This window comes from Salvelinus namaycush, chromosome 21 (assembly GCF_016432855.1).
Source record: "Salvelinus namaycush isolate Seneca chromosome 21, SaNama_1.0, whole genome shotgun sequence".
Taxonomy (NCBI): Eukaryota; Metazoa; Chordata; class Actinopteri; order Salmoniformes; family Salmonidae; genus Salvelinus; species Salvelinus namaycush.
In genome coordinates, this window is record NC_052327.1 from 45,725,141 (window position 1) to 45,746,126 (window position 20,986).

Genomic DNA, 20,986 nt, shown 5'->3' on the forward strand with positions numbered 1-20,986 from the left:
GAATCCTCCCTAGATATCAACTGGTACAATTCTTGTCTCAAACAACAATCTCAACGATTTTTCCACTGTGAAACCTTAGTAAATGGTCTCCAGTTGTTGTTGGGACTTATGGATTTACCCTCTGGTGTTCTGTCATTAGCTGGATCCCTCATGGCGGAAGGTTTGGGAGTGGTCATGTGACATCATCACACACTTCACAAGCTGAACTACAGAGAATAAATTAGCTTTAGGTTGCAACCCAATTGTCCACCCTTCTCCCAAAGTGTGCACTTGCATACTTCTCGTCATGGATTTCACAGTGGTGGAAACTCCCTTCAGCCAATACTTACACCAATCCAACTGTTTTAAATCCATGACATGGAGTGTTCAAGTGCGGTCGGAAAAACAGGGAGAAGGTTGGAAAATCGGGATGTAGCATAAGAATACAATCCTGACAACTTTGTCTTGCTGCTAGGGAAAGGGGGATACGTAGTCACTTGCATTCAACTGAAATGTGTCTTCTGCATTTAACCCAACCCCTCTGAATCAGAGATGTGCGGGGGGCTGCCTTAATCAACGTCATCGGCACCCGGGGAGCATTTGTTGTTGGAGGTTAACTGCCTTGCTGAAGGGCAGAACGGCAGATTTTTCCACCTTGCTGGCTCAGGGATTCAAACCAGCAACCTTTTGCTCCTAACCGCTGGGCTACCTGCTACTGTTCAAACTTAACTGTGGTCAATAGATATGAATGTCTGTAGCCTAGAATCCAAACTGATATGCTCAGTTTCACTATGGTTTAACTTCATGAAAGGGAGCAAATCAGTTTGGATTCTGGGCTAATGAATGTCTACAGAGCACTGCTGAAGCCCTTGAGACAGTGCTCAATGCTGGGAACACATACAATGCACAGTGCAAATAATGCAGTATACAAACAGGATTAAGATATTATGAGCCATGGACCTCTTAGTGCCTAGAGGGAGAGAGATCAAGAGAAGACAAGTAGACAGAGAGAGGTAGGCAGCATTGGAGAAGGAGAGAAATAGAGAGAGTGACAGGCAGCTACTGTAGTCAGAGAGAAGAGAGTGAGAGAGCACTCAGATGAAGAAGAGAGATGAGCAAGTATAAGAAGAAGAGAGAATCAGTGCCATTGTGAATCAAGAATCTGTGGTTTTACTGGACAGGACACTACTAGCTGAATGAAACTGTTTCATCGTGGACTCCCAGCTTTACTCCTCTCTTTCACCATAGTGTTTTTTCCCTTGGCTGTTTATTAAAGGGACGGACTGTTTAGATTCATCTTGTGAATGTTATTTGTAATCTAATTCAGTCACCACTGTGCTAGGCACAGTGTTTGGCAAGCCAGGCCCACTTAGCTGCTACCACAGTACTGACACAGACAGACAGACAGACAGACAGACAGACAGACAGACAGACAGACAGACAGACAGACAGACAGACAGACAGACAGACAGACAGACAGACAGACAGACAGACAGTCAGTCAGTCAGTTTTTTTTTTCTACACGCCAGGTTAGCTTGCTCTGGGTTTTTTTTCTACACGCCAGGTTAGCTTGCTCTGGTTTTTTTTTCTACACGCCAGGTTAGCTTGCTCTGTTTTTTTTTTCTACACGCCAGGTTAGTTTGCTCTGTTTTTTTTTTCTACACGCCAGGTTAGTTTGCTCTGGGTTTTCTTTTCTACATGCCAGGTTAGTTTGCTCTGGGTTTTTTTTTCTACACGCCAGGTTAGTTTGCTCTGGTTTTTTTTTCTATTTGCAGGTGTGTACATTTATTGTTTATTTTTTATGATAGATGGATAACTGTCCTCTGGTATGACCTTAGGCACAGTGGTACTGTGTTGGACTACAGGCCTACAGATGTAGGATCTTAATTTGACCCAGATTGCTATGACAGGAAAATAATCCATCAGCAACAGAACATTTGAATTATTATGTGGATTATAATTATTGGACATTTTTGTAGGAGTTAATACATTTTTCGTAAGAGAAAATCAAGTCTGACATTTCAAATGGGAAATTACACACTCCAGAAGGCTTTTTAAACCTCAAATACACTACAGTTTACAAGTCTTCTCCTACAACATGGTGATCAAATTAAGAACCTACGTCTGTATGCTTTACTGAGACTGATCAGTCATGCAGTGTATGTGTTCTTTGTATTGTGCAGTGTGTGTAGAGGGGACAGAGTAATGGGGAGGGGGGTGAAGGGAGGTAGAGGGGTGGAAGAGTTGTTGAGTATCCATAGATACGGCTGTCCAGGAACAATATTAAGCTGTGAGTATACTGCTGTGCTCAGAGTCTGAATAGAATCAATGATTACGCAAACATGCGCATGCACACACACACACCTTCCTGTGGCTGCAGCAGTCCTCTGCGGAGTGTGCTGACAGAAATAATAACACACACATACTCATCCTATTTAAAAGGATGTGATTTAGGGAAAAACAATCTGGGGAAGCTGATTGGGAACACTGGAATGAACTTCAATCAGATTCACTGTGTCAGATGTGAAAAGAAACCACGTGATTGACCGAACCAAATGCCTCTCTGTCTCTTTTATAAAGCCCTGCTGGACAACTTGATTTACCGGACTGTGAAGTGTAGCTAGAGCTACTGTTGGTTGGGCAGGGGAAAGGAGGAGGGGCGAGACAGGAAATCCTAGGGGGGAGAACCCCAAGTTATTTAACTGAACCAATTAGAATATTTTCTTGTGTGTGTGTGTGTTTCTGTGTGTATGTGTGTGTGTATTCAGTGTACATGTCATAGTAAGTGGGCAGAAGTACACTATATATACAAAAGTATGTGGACACCCCTTCAAATTAGTGGATTCGGCTATTTTAGCCACACCCATTGATGACAGATGTATAAAATCGAGCATACAGCCATGCATTCTCCATAGACAAGCATTGGCAGTAGGATGGCCTTACTGAAGAGCTCAGTGACTTTCAATGTGGCACTGTCATCAGATGCCACCTTTCCAACAAGTCAGTTCGTCAAATTTCTGCCCTTCTAGAGCTGCCCAGGTCAACTGTATTTGCTGTTATTGTGAAGTGGAAACATCTAGGAGCAGCAACAGCTCAGTTGTGAAGTGGTAGGCCACACGGCTGGCCCTTGGATGCACACAAAGAGCTAACATTAATAATATGCATCTCAATCTCTCTTGGCTCAAAGTGGAGGAGAGATTGACTTCATCACTACTTGTATTTGTGAGAGGTATTGACATGCTGAATGCACCGAGCTGCCTGTTTGAACTACTGGCATACAGCTCGGACACCCATGCATACCCCACAAGACATGCCACAGAGGTCTCTTCACAGCCCAGAACAGCCTATGGGAGGAGCACAGCACTACATAGAGCCATGACTACATGGAACTCCATTCCACATCAAGTAACTCATGCAAACACTAAAATGTATATTTAAAAACAGATAAAAATACACCTTATGGAACAGCAGGGACTGTGAAGCAGCACGCTACCTGCTGAAGCGCGTAGCGTGTCCTCGGTTGCAACACTCACTACCAAGTTCCAAACTGCCTCTGGAAGCAACCTCAGCACAAGAACTGTTCGTCGGGAGCTTCATGAAATGGGTTTTCATGGCCGAGCAGCCGCACACAAGCCTAAGATCACCATGCGCAATGCCAAGCGTCGGCTGGAGTGGTGTAAAGCTCGCCGCCATTGGACTTTATCATCTGGCAGTCCAACGGACAAATCTGGATTTGGGGAACGCTACCTTCCCCAATGCATAGCGCCAACAGTAAAGTTTGGTGGAGGAGGAATAATGGTCTGGGGATGTTTTTCATGGTTCAGGTTCCTTAATTCCAAGGTAGGGAAATCTTAACGCTACAGCATACAATGATATTCTAGACGATTCTGTGCTTCCAACTTTGTGGCAACAGTGTGGGGAAGGTCCTTTTCTGTTTCAGCATGACAATGCCCCCGTGCACAAAGAGAGGTCCATACAGAAATGGTTTGTCGAGATCGGTGTGGAAGAACTTGACTGACCTGCTCAGAGCTCTGACCTCAACCCCATCGAACACCTTTGGAATGAATTGGAATGCCGACTGCGAGCCAGGCCTAATCTCCCAACATCAGTGCCCGACCTCACTAATGCTCTTGTGGCTGAATGGAAGCAGGTCCCCGTAGCAATGTTTCAGCATCTAGTGGAAAGCCTTCCTAGAAGAGTCTAACCCTAACCCTAACCCTAACCCCATATTAATGCCCATGATTTTGGAATGAGATGTTCTATGAGCAGGTGTCCTCATACTTTTGGTCATGTAGTGTATTTGTTTGTATGTTCTCAGTGTGTGAGCAGATGGGAGGGAAGGGAAAGGGGTCTGCCCTATCCAGCTCTGCCCCTAGCAGAAGCCCCTTCTCCTCTCTCTCTCTCTCCTCTCCCCTCTCCTACTCAACATCTCCTCTCTCTCCCCTCTCCTCCTCTCCTCTCTGTCCCCTCTCCTCTGCTCTCCTCTGCTCTCCTCTCCTCTCTGTCCCCTCTCCTCCTCTCCTCTCTCCTCTCCTACTCTCATCTCCTCTCTCTCCCTTCTCCTCCTCTCCTCTCTCTCCCCTCTCCTCCTCTCCCCTCCCCTCTTTGTCATTCACAGGCCGTATCTCTTGGGCACAGAACGCGCCGTCAGCTTGAGGGGCATGTGTTTTTGTTCTCCTCTGTGAAAACAGCTAGCTCCAGAAGTGTTTCCCTCTTCTAAAGAGAGTGAGAGAGAGGGAAGTAGAAAGTGGGAGAGGGAGGGAGTGAGGGAGTGGGAGAGAGAGGGAGAGGGAGAGAGCGAATAAACTTTCTCAGACCAACAAAAACAAGTGTCTTCTATATGGGATTATACAATTGCTGTGTCCATTGAGAGATAACTTGTGGGTACATTGGGGAGATACTACAAGACAGAAGACTGAAGAGGTGAGTGGGAGAGGAAGATGGGGAAAGGGGAGAGGAGGGGATGGGAAGGAGGGGGTGAAAAGGGTGATGTTTGAATCAGAAGAGACCTTTAGGACAGATGGGCAAGGACTATTGTAGGATTAAATTATGTGTACATTTATTTGCACATATTTTCTATTTGTATTGATCTTGTTTCTTGCTGTCCCATCCCCTCAACGTTATAACCACTTTCTACTACACACCATTTTCACTCAGAACTAAATAATGCTCTCAGAGTATAGCTGAATTATTGTGATTAATATAACTCATAATAGATCTTGTTGATCTTATATTTTTATATTGGAAAGAAGATATAAAAAAAAATCAAGGTTAATGGTACAGAAAACCATTTTGTCTTATGACACTTTGTACAAAATCCTTATTTATCAACTGATAATTAACTGAAATAAATAATAATTTCCATTTGTGCAACCATCTTATACTTCCTAAAGGACCAAAGACGATGAAGTTATCGTTTGATTCCGATTCTGATTCTGATTACTCAGTGTCTGAATGTCCACTCTCACAGACACATTTCCTCAGACCCAGAGTGACCGTCTCATTGGACCGTCGGGGGGCACTGTCAATCATCTCACCATGAGGCAGCTGGACGATCTGTCTGCCGTGGAGGAGTTCAGCTACGCCCAGATGCCCACGCTGGAGAGAGGAGCTGGTGGGGCTACAATGGGACGGCGGGGGTGTGTGGAGAGGGACCGACCAGAGAGCTACACGGTGGACGTCAGGGCCAGTGACCTGCAGCTTGCCCACTCTGAGAAGCCCATGCACCCCTGCCTCAGCTATAGGACCTGGCTCTACAGTGTTCTCATTGGGGTAAGAGGTCAGGAGGTTTAAGTTCAAGGGTTAAAGGTTAAACGTTGCTACAGCAGGGAGTTGGCCAACTCTAGAATTCCAGAAAACACAGTGCTGCTGGTGTTTTGTTTGTACCAGGAATTTATTGTAAATGATTAGTCATAGTCAATGCCATTGACTGGTTAGAGAGTCCACACACCTGGTTACTCCATTCACAGTCTGATTTGAAGGCAGAAAAACAGCATAACAGCATTACAGCATCCTTCGAGGAGGAGATGTACACCTCTGTGTCACGTTCCTGACCTGTTTTCTGTTAGTTTTGTATGTGTTAGTTGGTCAGGACGTGAGTTTGGGTGGGCAGTCTATGTTTTCTGTTTCTATGTTGGTTTAAAGGGTGACCTGATATGGCTCTCAATTAGAGGCAGGTGGTTTTCATTTCCTCTGATTGAGAGCCATATTAAGGTAGGTGTTTTCACATTGATTGTTGTGGGTGGTTGTCTCCTGTGTCTATGTTTGTCGCGCCACACGGGACTGTCTCGGTTTGTTTGTACGTTCGTTCTTTTATGTAGTCAGTTTTCCTGTTCATGCGTTCTTCGTGTTTAATGTAAGTTCGTCGTCCAGGTCTGTCTACGTCGTTTATTGTTTTGTAGTTTATTAAAGTGTTGTCGTGTTTTTCCGTTTTGTAAATAAATATTATGTCGAATTTAAACGCTGCATTTTGGTTCAATCCCTGCTCCTCCTCTTCAGATGAAGAGGAGGAGGAAAGCCGTTACAGAACCACCCACCAATCCAGAACCAAGCAGCATAAGTTCGAGCAGTGGAACACGAAACAGGAATGGACATGGGAGGACGTATTAAACGGCAAGGGTTGCTACACATGGGAGGAGATCCTGGCTGGAAGGGATCGCCTCCCATGGGAACAGCTGGAGGCACTGAGGAGAGCAGAGGCAACCGGACAAGGGAACCGGAGATATGAAGGTATGCGGCTAGCGAGGAAGCCCGAGAAGAAACCCCAAAAATTTCTTGGGGGGGGGGGCTAAGAGGTAGTGGGCCAAGGGCAGGTAGGAGACCTGCGCCCACTTCTCAGGCTAACCGTGGAGAGCGGGAGTACGGGCAGACACCGTGTTACGCAGTAGAGCGCACGGTGTCTCCTGTACGTGTGCATAGCCCGGTGCGGGTTATTCCACCTCCCCGCACTGGTAGGGCTAGATTGAGCGTTGAGCCGGATGTCATGAAGCCGGCTCTACATATCTGGCCACCAGTACGTCTCCTTGGGCCGGCTTACATGGCACCAGCCTTACGCATGGTGTCCCCGGTTCTCCTACATAGCCCGGTGCGGGTTATTCCACCTCCCCGCACTGGTCGGGCGACGGGGAGCATTCAACCAGGTAAGGTTGGGCAGGCTCAATGCTCAAGGGAGCCAGTACGCCTGCACGGTCCGGTATTTCCGGTGCCACCTTCCCGCCCCAGCCCAGTACCACCAGTGCCTACTCCACGCACCAGGCTTCCAGTGCGTTTCCAGAGCCCTGTTCCTCCTCCACGCACTCTCCCTATGGTGCGTGTCTCCAGTCCGGTGCCTCCAGTTCCGGCACCACGCACTAAGCCTCCTGTGCGTCTCCAGAGCCCTGTACGCACTGTTCCTTCTCCCCGTACTCGTCCTGATGTGCGTGCACTCAGCCCGGTGCCACCAGTGCCGGTACCACGCACCAGGCCTATAGTGCGCTTCGAGAGGTCAGTGTGCCCCGTCCCTGCTCCCCGCACTAGGCTTGAAGTGCGTGTCTCCAGTCCGGTGCCTCCAGTTCCGGCACCACGCACCAGGCCTACAGTGCGTCTCAGCCGGCCAGAGTCTGCCGTCTGCCCAACGGCGCCTGAACTGTCCGTCTGCCAAGCGCCGCATGAACTGCCCGTCTGTATTGAGCCTTCAAAGCCGCCCGTCTGCCATGAGCCTGCAAAGCCGCCCGTCTGCCATGAGCCTACAGAGCCTTCCGCCAGACAGGAGCCGCTAGAGCCTTCCGCCAGACAGGAGCCGCTAGAGCCTTCCGCCAGACAGGAGCAGCCAAAGCCTTCCGCCAGACAGGATCAGCCAGAGCCATCCGTCTCCGCAGCGCCATCTGAGCCATCCGTCTCCGCAGCGCCATCTGAGCCATCCGTCTCCCCAGCGCCGTCTGAGCCATCCGTCTCCCCAGCGCCGTCTGAGCCATCCGTCTCCCCAGCGCCGTCTGAGCCATCCGTCTGTCCTGAGCCATTAGAGCCGCCCGTCTGTCCCGAGCCGTCAGAGCCGTTAGTCAGTCAGGAGCCGCTAGAGCCATTCGTCAGTCAGGATCTGCCAGAGCCGCCAACCAGACAGGATCTACCAGAGCCGCCAACCAGACAGGATCTGCCAGAGCCGCCAACCAGACAGGATCTGCCAGAGCCGCCAACCAGACAGGATCTGCCAGAGCCGCCAACCAGACAGGATCTGCCAGAGCCGCCAACCAGACAGGATCTGCCAGAGCCGTCAGCGAGCCATGAGCGTCCAGAGCCGTCAGCCAGCCATGAGCGTCCAGAGCCGTCAGCCAGCCATGAGCGTCCAGAGCCGTCAGCCAGCCATGAGCGTCCAGAGCCGTCAGCTAGCCATGAGCGTCCAGAGCCGTCAGCTAGCCATGAGCGTCCAGAGCCGTCAGCCAGTCATGAGCTGCCCCTCAGCCCAGAGCTGCCATTGATCCAGAACTGTCCCTCAGTCCAGAGCTGTCTCTCTGTCCGGAGCTGCCCTTCAGTCCGGAGTTGCCCCTCTATCCTGAGCTACCTCTCTATCCTGACCTACCTCTCGGTCTTGAGCTATCTCTCTATCCCGGTGCTGCCCCTTGTCCTGGTGCTGCCCCTTATCTTAAGGTTACCCTTCAAATTAAGTGGGTGTAAAATGAGGGTGGTCATTCTAAGGGGGAGACGTAAGCTGGGATTGACTATGGTGGGGTGGGGACCTCGCCCAGAGCCTGAGCCACCACCGTGGTCAGATGCCCACCCAGACCCTCCCCTAGACTTTGTGCTGGTGCGCCCGGAGTTCGCACCTTGAGGGGGGGGTTATGTCACGTTCCTGACCTGTTTTCTGTTAGTTTTGTATGTGTTAGTTGGTCAGGACGTGAGTTTGGGTGGGCAGTCTATGTTTTCTGTTTCTATGTTGGTTTAAAGGGTGACCTGATATGGCTCTCAATTAGAGGCAGGTGGTTTTCATTTCCTCTGATTGAGAGCCATATTAAGGTAGGTGTTTTCACATTGATTGTTGTGGGTGGTTGTCTTCTGTGTCTGTGTTTGTCGCGCCACACGGGACTGTCTCGGTTTGTTTGTACGTTCGTTCTTTTATGTAGTCAGTTTTCCTGTTCATGCGTTCTTCGTGTTTAATGTAAGTTCGTCGTCCAGGTCTGTCTACGTCGTTTATTGTTTTGTAGTTTATTAAAGTGTTGTCGTGTTTTTCCGTTTTGTAAATAAATATTATGTCGAATTTAAACGCTGCATTTTGGTTCAATCCCTGCTCCTCCTCTTCGGATGAAGAGGAGGAGGAAAGCCGTTACACTCTGGTTTAAAACTTTTTCTTAAGGGTGAAAGCAGAGAGAACAGGGGTAGCGCGACAACTTTTTGGTAAGTGAACTCTCCTCTAGGCAGTTTACGTACTAACCACTGTGTGTGTGTGTGTGTGTGCGCGTGTGTTTGTGTGTGTGTCTGTGTCTGTGTCTGTGGGTGGGTGGATGGTCCACAGAGCAGTCTGCTGGTCATGGCTGGCTTCTCTCTCTCCCTGGGCAACGTGTTTCCTGCTGCTATGGACTACCTGCGCTGTGCTGCAGGCTCGGTGAGGGGCTCTTAGCTGACTAGAGTCTGAAAAAGCTTCTAGCTCTTAGGAAACGTTGCTGCAATATTTCGATTTTTTATGTGTTATTTCTTACATTATTAGCCCAGGAAATGTTTTGTGTTATTACTTACAGCCGGGAAGAACTTCTGGATATCAGAACCTGACTGAGGGGCGCCTCTGGACTGAGGGGCGCCTCTGGACTGAGGAAACTCCTCCGGACTGAGGGGCAGCTCCGGACTGAGGGGCAGCTCCGGACTGAGGGGCAGCTCCGGACTGAGGGGCAGCTCATGACTGAGGGGCAGCTCATGACTGAGGGGCAGCTCATGACTGAGGGGCAGCTCATGACTGAGGGGTAGCTCATGACTGAGAGGTAGCTCATGACTGAGAGGTAGCTCATGACTGAGAGATAGCTCAGGACTGAGGGGCAGCTCCGGACTGAGGGCAGCTCCGGACCGAAGGGCAGCTCTGGACTGAAGGGCAGCTCCGGACTGAAGGGCAGCTCCAGACTGAAGGGCAGCTCATGCAGCTCCTGACTAGCGGGCGGCTCAGGCGGCTCCTGACTGGCGGGCGGCTCTGGCGGCTCCTGACTGGCGGGCGGCTCTGGCGGCTCCTGACTGGCGGGCGGCTCTGGCGGCTCCTGACTGGCGGGCGGCTCTGGTGGCTCCTGACTGGCGGGCGGCTCTGGCGGCTCCTGACTGGCACAGGCGGCGCTGGACAGACGGGCGGCTCAGACGGCGCTGGACAGACGGGCGGCTCAGACGGCGCTGGACAGACGGGCGGCTCAGACGGCGCTGGGCAGACGGGCGGCTCAGACGGCGTTGGGCAGACGGGCTGCTCAGACGGCGCTGGGCAGACGGGCGGCTCAGAAGGCGCTGGGCAGACGGGCGGCTCAGACGGCGCTGGGCAGACGGGCGGCTCAGACGGCGCTGGGCAGACGGGCGGCTCAGACGGCGCTGGGCAGACGGGCGGCTCAGACGGCGCTGGGCAGACGGGCGGCTCAGACGGCGCTGGGCAGACGGGCAGCTCAGGTGGCGCTGGGCAGACGGGCAGCTCAGGCGGCGCTGGGCAGACGGCAGACTCTGGCTTGCTGAGGTGCACAGTAGGCCTGGTGCATGGTGCCGGAACTGGTGGTACCGGGCTGGGAACACGCACCACTGGGCGAGTGCGGGGAGCAGGAACAGGGCACACTGGACTCTCGAGGCACACTATAAGCCTGGTGCGTGGTACCGGCACTGGTGGTACCGGGCTGAGGGCACGCACCTCAGGGCGAGTGCGGGGAGAAGGAACAGTGCGTACAGGGCTCTGGAGACGCACAGGAAGCCTGGTGCGTGGTGTTGGCACTGGTGGTACTGGGCTGGAAACACGCACCACTGGGCGAGTGCTGGGTGCTGGAACTGGAGCCCTGGTACGTGGTGCCGGCACCGGAGGGCTGCTGCGAGGAGGTGGCACAGGACGTGCAGGGCTAGGGAAGCGCACAGGAGGCCTGGTGCGTGGGGCTGGCACAGTCTTCACCAGACGGCTAGCATGCACCTCAGGACGAGTATGGAGAGCTGAATCAGGTGACATCAAATCCCCGACACGCTCCGTCAGGCGGATGTCGTGCCTTATGCACCAAACCAGCACCTCCCTCATAACTCTCTCCTCCAATCTCCCCATTAACTCCTTTACTCTCTCTGCTTCGCTCACCTCCAATACCGCCCTGACCGGCTCTGGTTCTATCCTTGGCTCCTTACGGTAAGCAGGGGGAGTTGGCTCAGGTCTGACTCCTGACTCTGCCACACCCCCCGTGTGCCCCCCCCCCCCAAGAAATTTTTGGGGCTGCCTCTCAGGCTTCCAGCCGCGCTGCCGAGCTAGCTCCTCATAATGACGCCTCTCTGCTTTCGCTGCCTCCAGCTCTGCCTTGGGGCGACAATATTCGCCTGGCTCTGCCCAGGGTCCTTTACCGTCCAACTCGTCTTCCCATGTCCATTCCTCCTTCTCGCGCTGCTCCTGCTGCCGCTGCCTGTTACCACGCTGCTTGGTCCTTGGTTGGTGGGTGGTTCTGTAACGGCTGTCTTCTGTCTTTGTGTCTATGCACCAGATAGGACTGTTTCGGTTTTTCACATTTGTTGTTTTTGTATTTTGTAGTGTTCACGTTTATTGTCGTTATTAAACATGATGAACACTAACCACGCTGCGCTTTGGTCCTCTCCTTCGTCCACAGAAGAAAGCCGTTATACCTTCAGATAACACACATGGTCACTCCTCTCTATGTAAATGATTAACACCCCTTGTCCTCTCGCCACCATTGTCTTTCTGTTTCAATTATTGCTTGTTAACTCCCACATCTGACGTATCTTTGCTCAGTTTATATTATATTGGTGGCGGCGCCATAGTATTAATACAAAAAAGAATACATTTATTGCATATACAGTGGGGCAAAAAAGTATTTAGTCAGCCACCAATTGTGCAAGTTCTCCCACTTAAAAAGATGAGAGAGGCCTGTAATAGGTACACTTCAACTATGACAGACAAAATGAGAATTTTTTTTCCAGAAAATCACATTGTAGGATTTTTAATGAATTTATTTGCAAATTATGGTGGAAAATAAGTATTTGGTCACCTACAAACAAGCAAGATTTCTGGCTCTCACAGACCTGCAACTTCTTCTTTAAGAGGCTCCTCTGTCCTCCACTCGTTACCTGTATTAATGGCACCTGTTTGAACTTGTTATCAGTATAAAAGACACCTGTCCACAACCTCAAACAGTCACACTCCAAACTCCACTATGGCCAAGACCAAAGAGCTGTCAAAGGACACCAGAAACAAAATAGTAACTGCCGTGTATTCCCAATAGTCACGGCCGTGTATTTCTGACAGGTGATTGAGGTGATAGTAGGAATCTCGGCTGTGTTTGGCGGTATCATCGCTCTCAACATGGACGCCTTGCTCCTGGGTCCATACCTGTCTGTCACCTTCTTCTGGATCTTAGTGGCTGTAAGGCTGCGTGTGTTACAATGGGTCTACACCATTGGTTCACAAATATTTTGTACCCCGCCACAGACACAAAACTGCTTCCAGACACATCCAGTCTTTATTCATGATCCAATAGAGAGTCTGGCTGTGACTCAACAATGGGTGAAAGACTGAAACGCCTCTATTTTGTTCCCTGTCTCTGCAGTGTTTTCCCAGTGCCATTGCCAGCCATGTCGTAGCAGAATACCCCAACAAGTGTCTGGTGAGTTTTGTATTATGTAGGTTATGTATTCTGGACAGGTGTCATGCTCAACCATTACCTCACTGAATGAAGACTATCTCTTTCTCTCACTCCTCCCCCTCTCCCCCTCAGGTGAATATGTTGATTGCCATCAGCAGTGTGACCTCCCCCCTGCTCTTCTCAGCCTCAGGCTTCCTCTCCTGCAGTGTGCTTAGTTTCATTGACATCTTCTTGTATGAGGTGCCTACAGCTAAGGTGAGCTGCCTAGTGTTCTGTGATAGATAGATTCTCTGTACATAGGATGAGTTCAGTAGGACTGCCTCAGGTCAGCCTCCAGCTCAAAGTCATTGTCACTTGTCAATCCAACATGTTTGAGAATCATGGTCAAGGTATAACTAACAACTCTGCAGAAATTGTAAAAACATACAGAGCTTTTCATGATTTTTTATTTTAAATGTAACCTTTATTTAACAAGGCAAGTCAGTTAAGAACAAATTCTCATTTACAATGACAGCCTACATCGGCCAACCCCGGATGACACACGCCTCCTTATGGGACTCCCAATCACAGCTGGTTGTGATACAGCCTGGATTCGAACCAGGTTGTCTGTAGTGACGCCTCGGGCACTGAGATGCAGTGTCTTAGACCGCTGCACAACTAGGGAGCCCATGTGGTGGTATTAACTCAGATATTGAGTGAATCCATCGTTTTGAGAAAGGGACAATCAACATGTTCAAAAAGTATATACTTAAAGATGTCCTTCAGCGATTGTTGAACTTTTACTGTTGAAAAGTGATATCCCAAATTTGATCAAATTAGTGTATTTTTAGACACAACTGCAAACTTCAAGGAGTAGGACATTCAATGAGTTACTCTGATTGGAATTTGTGACGTCATCGGCCTCCCCCTTTGGCAGGGGAAATATAGAGAAACAATAGATTTGTGTAATGCCATGACTTACCTGGACCACCTATTGAGATGTGCCTTTTGTTAAGTAAATCAGGTGTTAAGTGAGGTGAAAATGAGACTGGAGTGCCACTTTAATGACTCTGTGGTTACAACTCAGATAGCGTACCAAAACAATATGTATGTGTGTGTCCCTAGCAATCATATGACATCCTGCTGCTGATTCTGTTGGTGTTGCTGCTGGTGCAGGCAGTTCTGACTCTGGCCACTGTGGTGCACTGTGCCCCCTACAAGAGTCAGCTCCACATGGGGGCTCCAGAGTGGGATGACAGCCAGCAGCTCCCAGCTCTACACTTAGAGGTACATTACAAACACATTCTGTACCTACTGTTTACACAGTCATGCAGATTCACATAGACATGAACTAGGACTGCTGCACACATCAGGCTCTCTCCTCTCTCTCTCTCTCAAACGCAAACACACACACGCACGTACACACACACACACACACACACACACACACATTGAGTTTTGGCAGATGAGATGTTGTGCTCTATGACTAACTGATGTAGAGTCACTGATGCTTAGATAGCTGGTACATCTCTCACATTAGTCTCTCTGGAAATGTCACTGACGTGTGAGGAGGACTGACGCTTATGTAGCACATGAAGATGTGGGAAACGTACTCCTCAGCATTGTATCCATGTTTACATCGCTCAAGAACTAGCTTTTGAGTGGCACGACGAGTATAGATGCTTGAGGGAGGGTCACGTGTGTTTGTGAAGCAGAGGTCCCGGGTTCGAGCCAAGTACAGTGCATTCGGAAAGTATTCAGACCCATTGACTTTTTGCACATTTTGTTAAGTTACAGCCTTGTTCTAAAATTGATAGAATAAATGTTTTCCTCATCAAATCTACACACAATAATCCATAAAGACAAAGCGAAAACAGGTTTTTAGAAATGTTTGCAAATGTATTAAAAATAAAAACAGAAATACCTTATTTACATAAGTATTCAGGCCCTTTGCTATGAGACTTTGAGTTTGACTTTGAAATTGAGCTCAGATGCATGCTGTTTCCATTGATGGTTGTCCTTCTGGAAGGGTCTCCCATCTCCACAGAATAACTCTGGAGTTCTGTAAGAGTGACCATCGGGTTGTTGGTCAACTCCCTGACCAAGGCCCTTCTCCTCCAATTGCTCAGTTTGGCCGGGCGGCCAGCTCTAGGAAGAGTCTTGGTGGTTCCAAACTTCTTCCATTTAAGAATGATGGTAGCCACTGTGTTCCTGGGGACCCTCAATGCTTCAGACATTTTTTGGTACCCTTCCACCGGTTCTGTGCCTCGACACAATGCTGTCTCTGAGTGCTACGGACAATTCCTTCAACGTCATGGCCTGGTTTTTGCTGTCAACTGTGGGACCTTGTATAGACAGGTGTGTGCCTTTCCAAAGCATGTCCAATCAATTGAATTTACCACAGGTGGACTCCAATCAAGTTGTATTAACATCTCAAGGATGATCAATGGAAACAGGATGCACCTGAGCTCAATTTCGAGTCTCATAGCAAAGGGTCTGAATACTTATGTAAATAAGGTTTTTCTGTTTTTTATTTTTAATACATTTGCTAAAATTTCTAAAAACCTGTTTTCGCTTTGTCATTATGGGGTATCATGTGTAGATTGATGAGGGGGAAAAAACTATTTAATACCTTTTAGAATAAGGCTGTAATGTAACAAAATGTTGAAAAAGTCAAAGGGTTTGAATACTTTCCGAATGCACACAGTACCTTCGGAAAGTATTTAGACGCCTTCGGAAAGTATTTAGACCCTTTGACAGTCAAACGGAAATACAAAAAAAATATTTTTGACTGTGATCCTGACTCAGTTGACATGCCAGTAAGTGAAATCAAACAGGTGATCAATCTGTCATGTGATCAAATGCTGCAGACAACACATTCATGGGTCACTATGGAGGACTTTTGGTTCCTCACTCAAAGGAAATAGTGTGCCGTCTCCCTCCGAGCACTACAACTCATGCTATGCTGATTCAGTGCTGTCATCCGCAATAAAAACAAATATCGATCCAGGTTGGATGTGACAGCACTGTCGACCATGCCGCCTGACTTTGAGACCTCGGTGGCGACATGCATCAAGCACACCCATCTCATTGGTGGTGGTGAGATAAGAGATATGTCAGTTTAATTTGCAATTGAATGTCATAGCCTCACATTAAAAGTGTATGATGGTGAGTTGAGAATAACATCAGCAATACTGTTAGAATGTTTTACAATTGACTGCAATAGTCCCAATTAAAAAAGTTAACATTGGCTGTTAATTACATAATTATTTTTCACATGATTAGGGTCTTGAACATTTTCAAATATCAAAAAAGTTTGGGAACCACTGCCTTAACTCTTTTAGCTAAATCTTCCCCTAACCTTAATCCTTTAACCTAACTCCTAACCTTAACTCTAACCCCTGGCTTAGCTAACGTTAGCCACCTAGCCACTTAGTTAACATTAGCAACAACAAATTGGAATTCGTAACATATTGTACGTTTTGCAAATTCGTAACTTATTATACGAATCGCAATTCATAGTATATTGCACGAATTGCAATTCGTAACATATCATACGAATTGTAATTCATAATTTATCATCCGAAATGAATGATGAACATCCACAAATTAATACATTCCATACAAAACGTAATATATACAACTAAATGGAGTGTCTCCGTTTGCAACCACAACACATTCAATTGCTTTCTTGATCACCATTGCGATGCAGCAGTGGTGGAGAGGAAATCCTATATTTGGAAGCAGTTATGAGGAGGGGCATCTAACCGGTGAAAACCGGCTAGGAACCTGACCAGAGTCTGAAGCGCGCGCCTTGGCTTGCTTGCTTGCACGCTTGCTATCGATCTGACCTGTACGGGAGTCTTGCCAGAAACAGCCAACCTAAACAGCCTAGCTATAGCCAATCGTGAATAACCAGAGGCACCACATCTCTGAGCAAAAACACAACTGCTGCGGGTGGCGTGATTGGGGGTGAGCGAGTTAAGACAGAGTGTTTGTTCCCTGTTTAGCTGCTGGCTGTTCTCCCACTGGGACTTCATGAGTGTGTGTGAGTTTGAGCGAGTGGGGAGTTATAATGCCTACTTCACAAGGAAGGATTGATTGACTCACTGTTCCTCTCCTCCTGAAACGCAAGATAGCGACAGCTTCGTAGGCTAGCCTAGACTATATGAGGAAATCCTCAGAAGCTTGCATCAGTGTGCCCAATTTATTTTTACTGATAATGTGAGACCTTTTATAAACTACATCCAAAGTGTCGAGTTTGTTCCTCCACCTAAAGATCACAACCCATTGTCTGGGTTTTCACAACACAGTCAAATGGACATTTACATCAGGATTTGTCATTTCAATTTGCGCAAGGAGAGAGGAAGCAATGATTTGTTGAATCCTAATGCGTTACCTATCTCATCTTTGGTTCTGGGGAGAGGAGAGAGACAAAACCCGGAAGGGAGGGTGAGGAGGGGTAAAGGCGGAACAAACCGGTGTGCCCGGATACACGCTGTAGCGGCTCGCCCGCACTGCAGTAACTCTTAGCACGCCGAGGATGCACATGACCTGTGAGTACATTATATTTCCTCCTTGTGTTAAATGGGTGAATTTGAACCCACAGTGGATTCTCGGGCTTGATCTATTTTCCTTGTGGATGGACCGTGAATTTTCTGTGCCTGTCACTGATATGGACAGGTGGACTGCAGCTAATACATGTAGAGCTGAAAGTCTAATAAGAGTCCTTACTCAACCCGTTTTAGACCAATACACTCAGATTTTCAGCGCCCCGTCTACACTTCGGGAGCTGTCCACAGCACCAAGTGCTGAATTGGCGTGCACATTAGTTGACTTGCAGCGGAGTGTTTTGTTTTGTGCACCGCTCCTTTGATGTAAGTAGCCAATAGCATGTGGATGACTAGACAACCAACAGTGCGGCATGTTTGAGAATGACTCTTGGACAATTTCACGAGATTAGTAGAGGAAACTCTATCATATCATATGATAGCCTGTATGTAGCATAACCACAATAGCTTTGTTGCTCTGTTCTTGTAGCATTTTGTTTAGCAATGGACTTGCATTTGGTGTAACAGTAGCCTAACGCTATTGTTTGCACGGTTAATAGTATTTTCTAATTTTGCTTAACCTGTCATTTGTGCACTTGAAAAAGGCAAAGTGAATAGGCGTTATATCGGGGACTGTGTATTGTTGAGGTGAAATTCCACTATTTGCCATGCTCACTTTACAACAGGAGTAGCTAGTTTGGAAGTTTTTGGACGGAGTCCAATCTATAAACTCATGATCACACTCGGAATGGATGCTCACTAATGAGGAGGACCGGTGAGAGTACATGAAAGATCACACAGTTCCACTCACAATCCTTTAAACATGTAGCCTACAGTGAATTGTGTTCACCTCTTCAGCAAAAGTGAGTCTGATTACACCAAGTGTGTCTGTCTGTGTAACAGGGACAGCCTTAACCAAACGTGGCATACTGTAGTACTGGCAACTGAATGTGGGCATCCCCTTTAAACACGTGTAGCAGGTCCAACTGTGGGGCATAATCTGTTGTTGGACTGGTGCCAAGGGCTCACCACTGCCAGAAGCCGAGTTTCTGAAATGAGATATTGTCTCCTACAAGACAAAATCGATTTAAAATTGGCAACTGTTGGTTGTAAACCAGATTTTTGGAACTGTTAGACAGACAATTACAATTATCATCAGGTCATAAATATTAGGATATTGTTTTATGTTAAGGACATTTTTGTGCCCAAGTAAAGCATGTTCAATAATGAAGGAACACAAATAATACATGTGCTACACAGAAGGGCCTTTCCCAGAATCAAGTAGCCTGAAATGTAAATTAATTGAACCGGCCCTTTCACCTACAGTATGTCTCAGGGCTTTCTCATTGTCTGATCCAAGGATCCCTCAAAGATCTTCAGAGTAGGAGAGGGTGTTATCGATTGCGCCAGGGGTGGTCGACGATGTTTCCCCTAGGTACAGATCTGGGACCAGCTTCCCATCCTCCAATCCTATCCTTAACCATTAGTGGGGAAAATGCTAAACTTACCCAAGCACAGCATCTAGGGGAAACTTCACCCTACACCGTTATCTATTCACACATAGTCAGTAGTCACTACCTATGACTAATGTTTCATGACTGGTGGCTTGACAAGTTTATATTTTATCTCACAATGATTTATTTATTCAAGATAATTTTACAGCAGATGAACTTCAGCCTATTCTATATATCACATCACATTATTCTCAAATACACTCCATTTGTCATCATAAAGGAGCATAATGCTCTCAAAAATAATATGAATGATTGGTCTTAGCCAGGGGCAATTTATTGAGTAGGTCATGATGCTAACAATTAAGTTGGTAGGCAGGATTTCTGTCCCTCTATCCCTGCACAATGTAATCCACTCTATCTGCAGACTGTATGGGCCTGCTTCTGTGTGGCTCAAGGACTATGGATATTTATGCCAGATTGAGAGAGAATGAGAAGAAGCAAGAAAGAGATGGAGAGAAAAAGAGAGGGAGAGAGAGTGTAAGATGGAGAGAAAGACAGATGGGAGGGGTGTGTGTGGTGGGGTGAGCGGGGAAGATGTGATCACACTCCTCTCGAAGGACATTCACGTAACCGTCCTGGAGTGTGCATGCAGCAGCAACCCCCTCCTCACTTGCAGAGTGCAGCAGTGGCAATGAGAGACACACACACACCATAAAGCAGCATCCCCCTGACAGGTGTCCTAGATTCTGACATTCAAAATCCCCAGGTTTGACAGTGTTCATTAAAGATGATGTCTCACAGCTCCATGGGAAATGGTTTCACTGTAACGCTGAATGAACAGAACATGAGCATAATGTCATATGACTAATGATTACATCACTGATATGAATCGGAATCTAATAATATCGATTGACTCAGCCAGGAATCAAAACCTTTTTTGGTACCATGTTTGGGAAAAAAAGGCATGTCCTTGTACTCAGCGGTGCATAAAAGTTTTTTAAAGGCTTTTCAAGGTCATCATTCTCATCAGAGCGGGTGACTTCGCCCTTCACAGACCTTGTGTAATCAAAGGCAAATATTCCCCACAGATGTGACCACACTGACACACTCACTGAAAACTGAGCTCCCACTGCTACTACTGACACAGTAAGCAAAATTACATAGAAAATGTATTTTCAACATATTTTTCTGACATTGAAATCAGGTGCATTTTAGGTGCCGAATGAAAGTTAAAAATATGCATTTTCCGGATGTTGAAAACAATATTTTACGGACTTCGAAAATACATAATTTCCAGACATCGAAAATATGTATTTTCTGGATGTTGAAATCAGGTGCATTTTAGGTGCTGAATGAAAGGTGAAAAGACGTATTTTCCCTATGTCAAAAAGATTTACAGACATTGAAAATCTGTCTTTTTCAGTCATTGATTCTATGTCCAAATTTCTGCAAATACATTCTTTCAAGCCTCTTAATATACTATAGGAAAGAGGAACCAACTGAAGATTGTGACAGAATATGTATTATTGCTCCCATCTGTCACATGCACTTATGCTAGCTTTTCAAAGCATTCCAACCTACAGAATAAACCAACAGACCACTTAAACTACAATAGCATTCTCAGTAGCAGTAAAAAAAATAATAATCTTGCTATGACTGTGATAAGTTTTTGTTTATCTACCTTAGTTAGCTCTGTGTCTGCTGAATTACCAAAATGTAAATGTAAAAAAACACTTAAAGCATGCTGGGTATTATTCTAATGAGCTCCTCTCCCAAACAAGTACATATTTGATCTGAACAAATCATAGACCTCTAAGCTATGTTTCACAAGTTTAACATCACAGTACGACACAGTTTAGTACAGTAGAGCACAGTAGAGTGCAGTGCGCTACAGTACAGTATAGGATAGCAGAGTTTTATTCAGTAGAGTAGACTACAGTAGATTATGGTACAGTTTAGTTCAGTAGAGTACATTAGAGTAAAGTAGGGTATAATAAAGTACACTTTACTTTTCTTTACTGTATGTTGTGCTCTACTGTATGTTTATTTACTGTGCACTGTACTCTGCTGTGCTCTATTGTATTGTACCATGCTGTCCAAACTTGTGAAACATAGATATCTATGATTGGTTCAGATTTGGTTCTGACCAAATAGCAACCAAGCCACCTAGCTAGAATTCGTAACATATATGTTTTGCAAATTCGTAACATATAGTACATTTTACAAATCCGTAATATATTGTACATTTTGCAAA

At 47.1% G+C, this 20,986-nt stretch overlaps 1 protein-coding gene across 1 annotated transcript; it reads left to right on the forward strand.

Moving 5' to 3' along the window:
- The first annotated feature begins 5,433 nt into the window (after positions 1-5,433).
- LOC120065927 (membrane protein MLC1-like) lies at positions 5,434-18,193 on the forward strand. The gene is made up of 7 exons (XM_039016968.1): positions 5,434-5,751; positions 9,464-9,553; positions 12,413-12,529; positions 12,714-12,770; positions 12,882-13,004; positions 13,854-14,015; positions 18,182-18,193. The coding sequence occupies exons 1-7, from the start codon at positions 5,434-5,436 to the stop codon at positions 18,191-18,193; spliced, it is 879 nt and encodes a 292-aa protein (XP_038872896.1).
- The last annotated feature ends 2,793 nt before the right edge of the window (positions 18,194-20,986 follow it).

What these genes read in the sequence shown, in the direction of transcription:
- LOC120065927 (XM_039016968.1), top strand. Translation starts at nt 5,434, where the DNA reads ATGTCCACTCTCACAGACACATTTCCTCAGACCCAGAGTGACCGTCTC. An exon ending in TGCGCTGTGCTGCAGGCTCG is followed by an intron (nt 9,554 to 12,412) that starts GTGAGGGGCTCT and finishes TATTTCTGACAG; the next exon opens with GTGATTGAGGTGATAGTAGG. An exon ending in TCTTCTGGATCTTAGTGGCT is followed by an intron (nt 12,530 to 12,713) that starts GTAAGGCTGCGT and finishes CTGTCTCTGCAG; the next exon opens with TGTTTTCCCAGTGCCATTGC.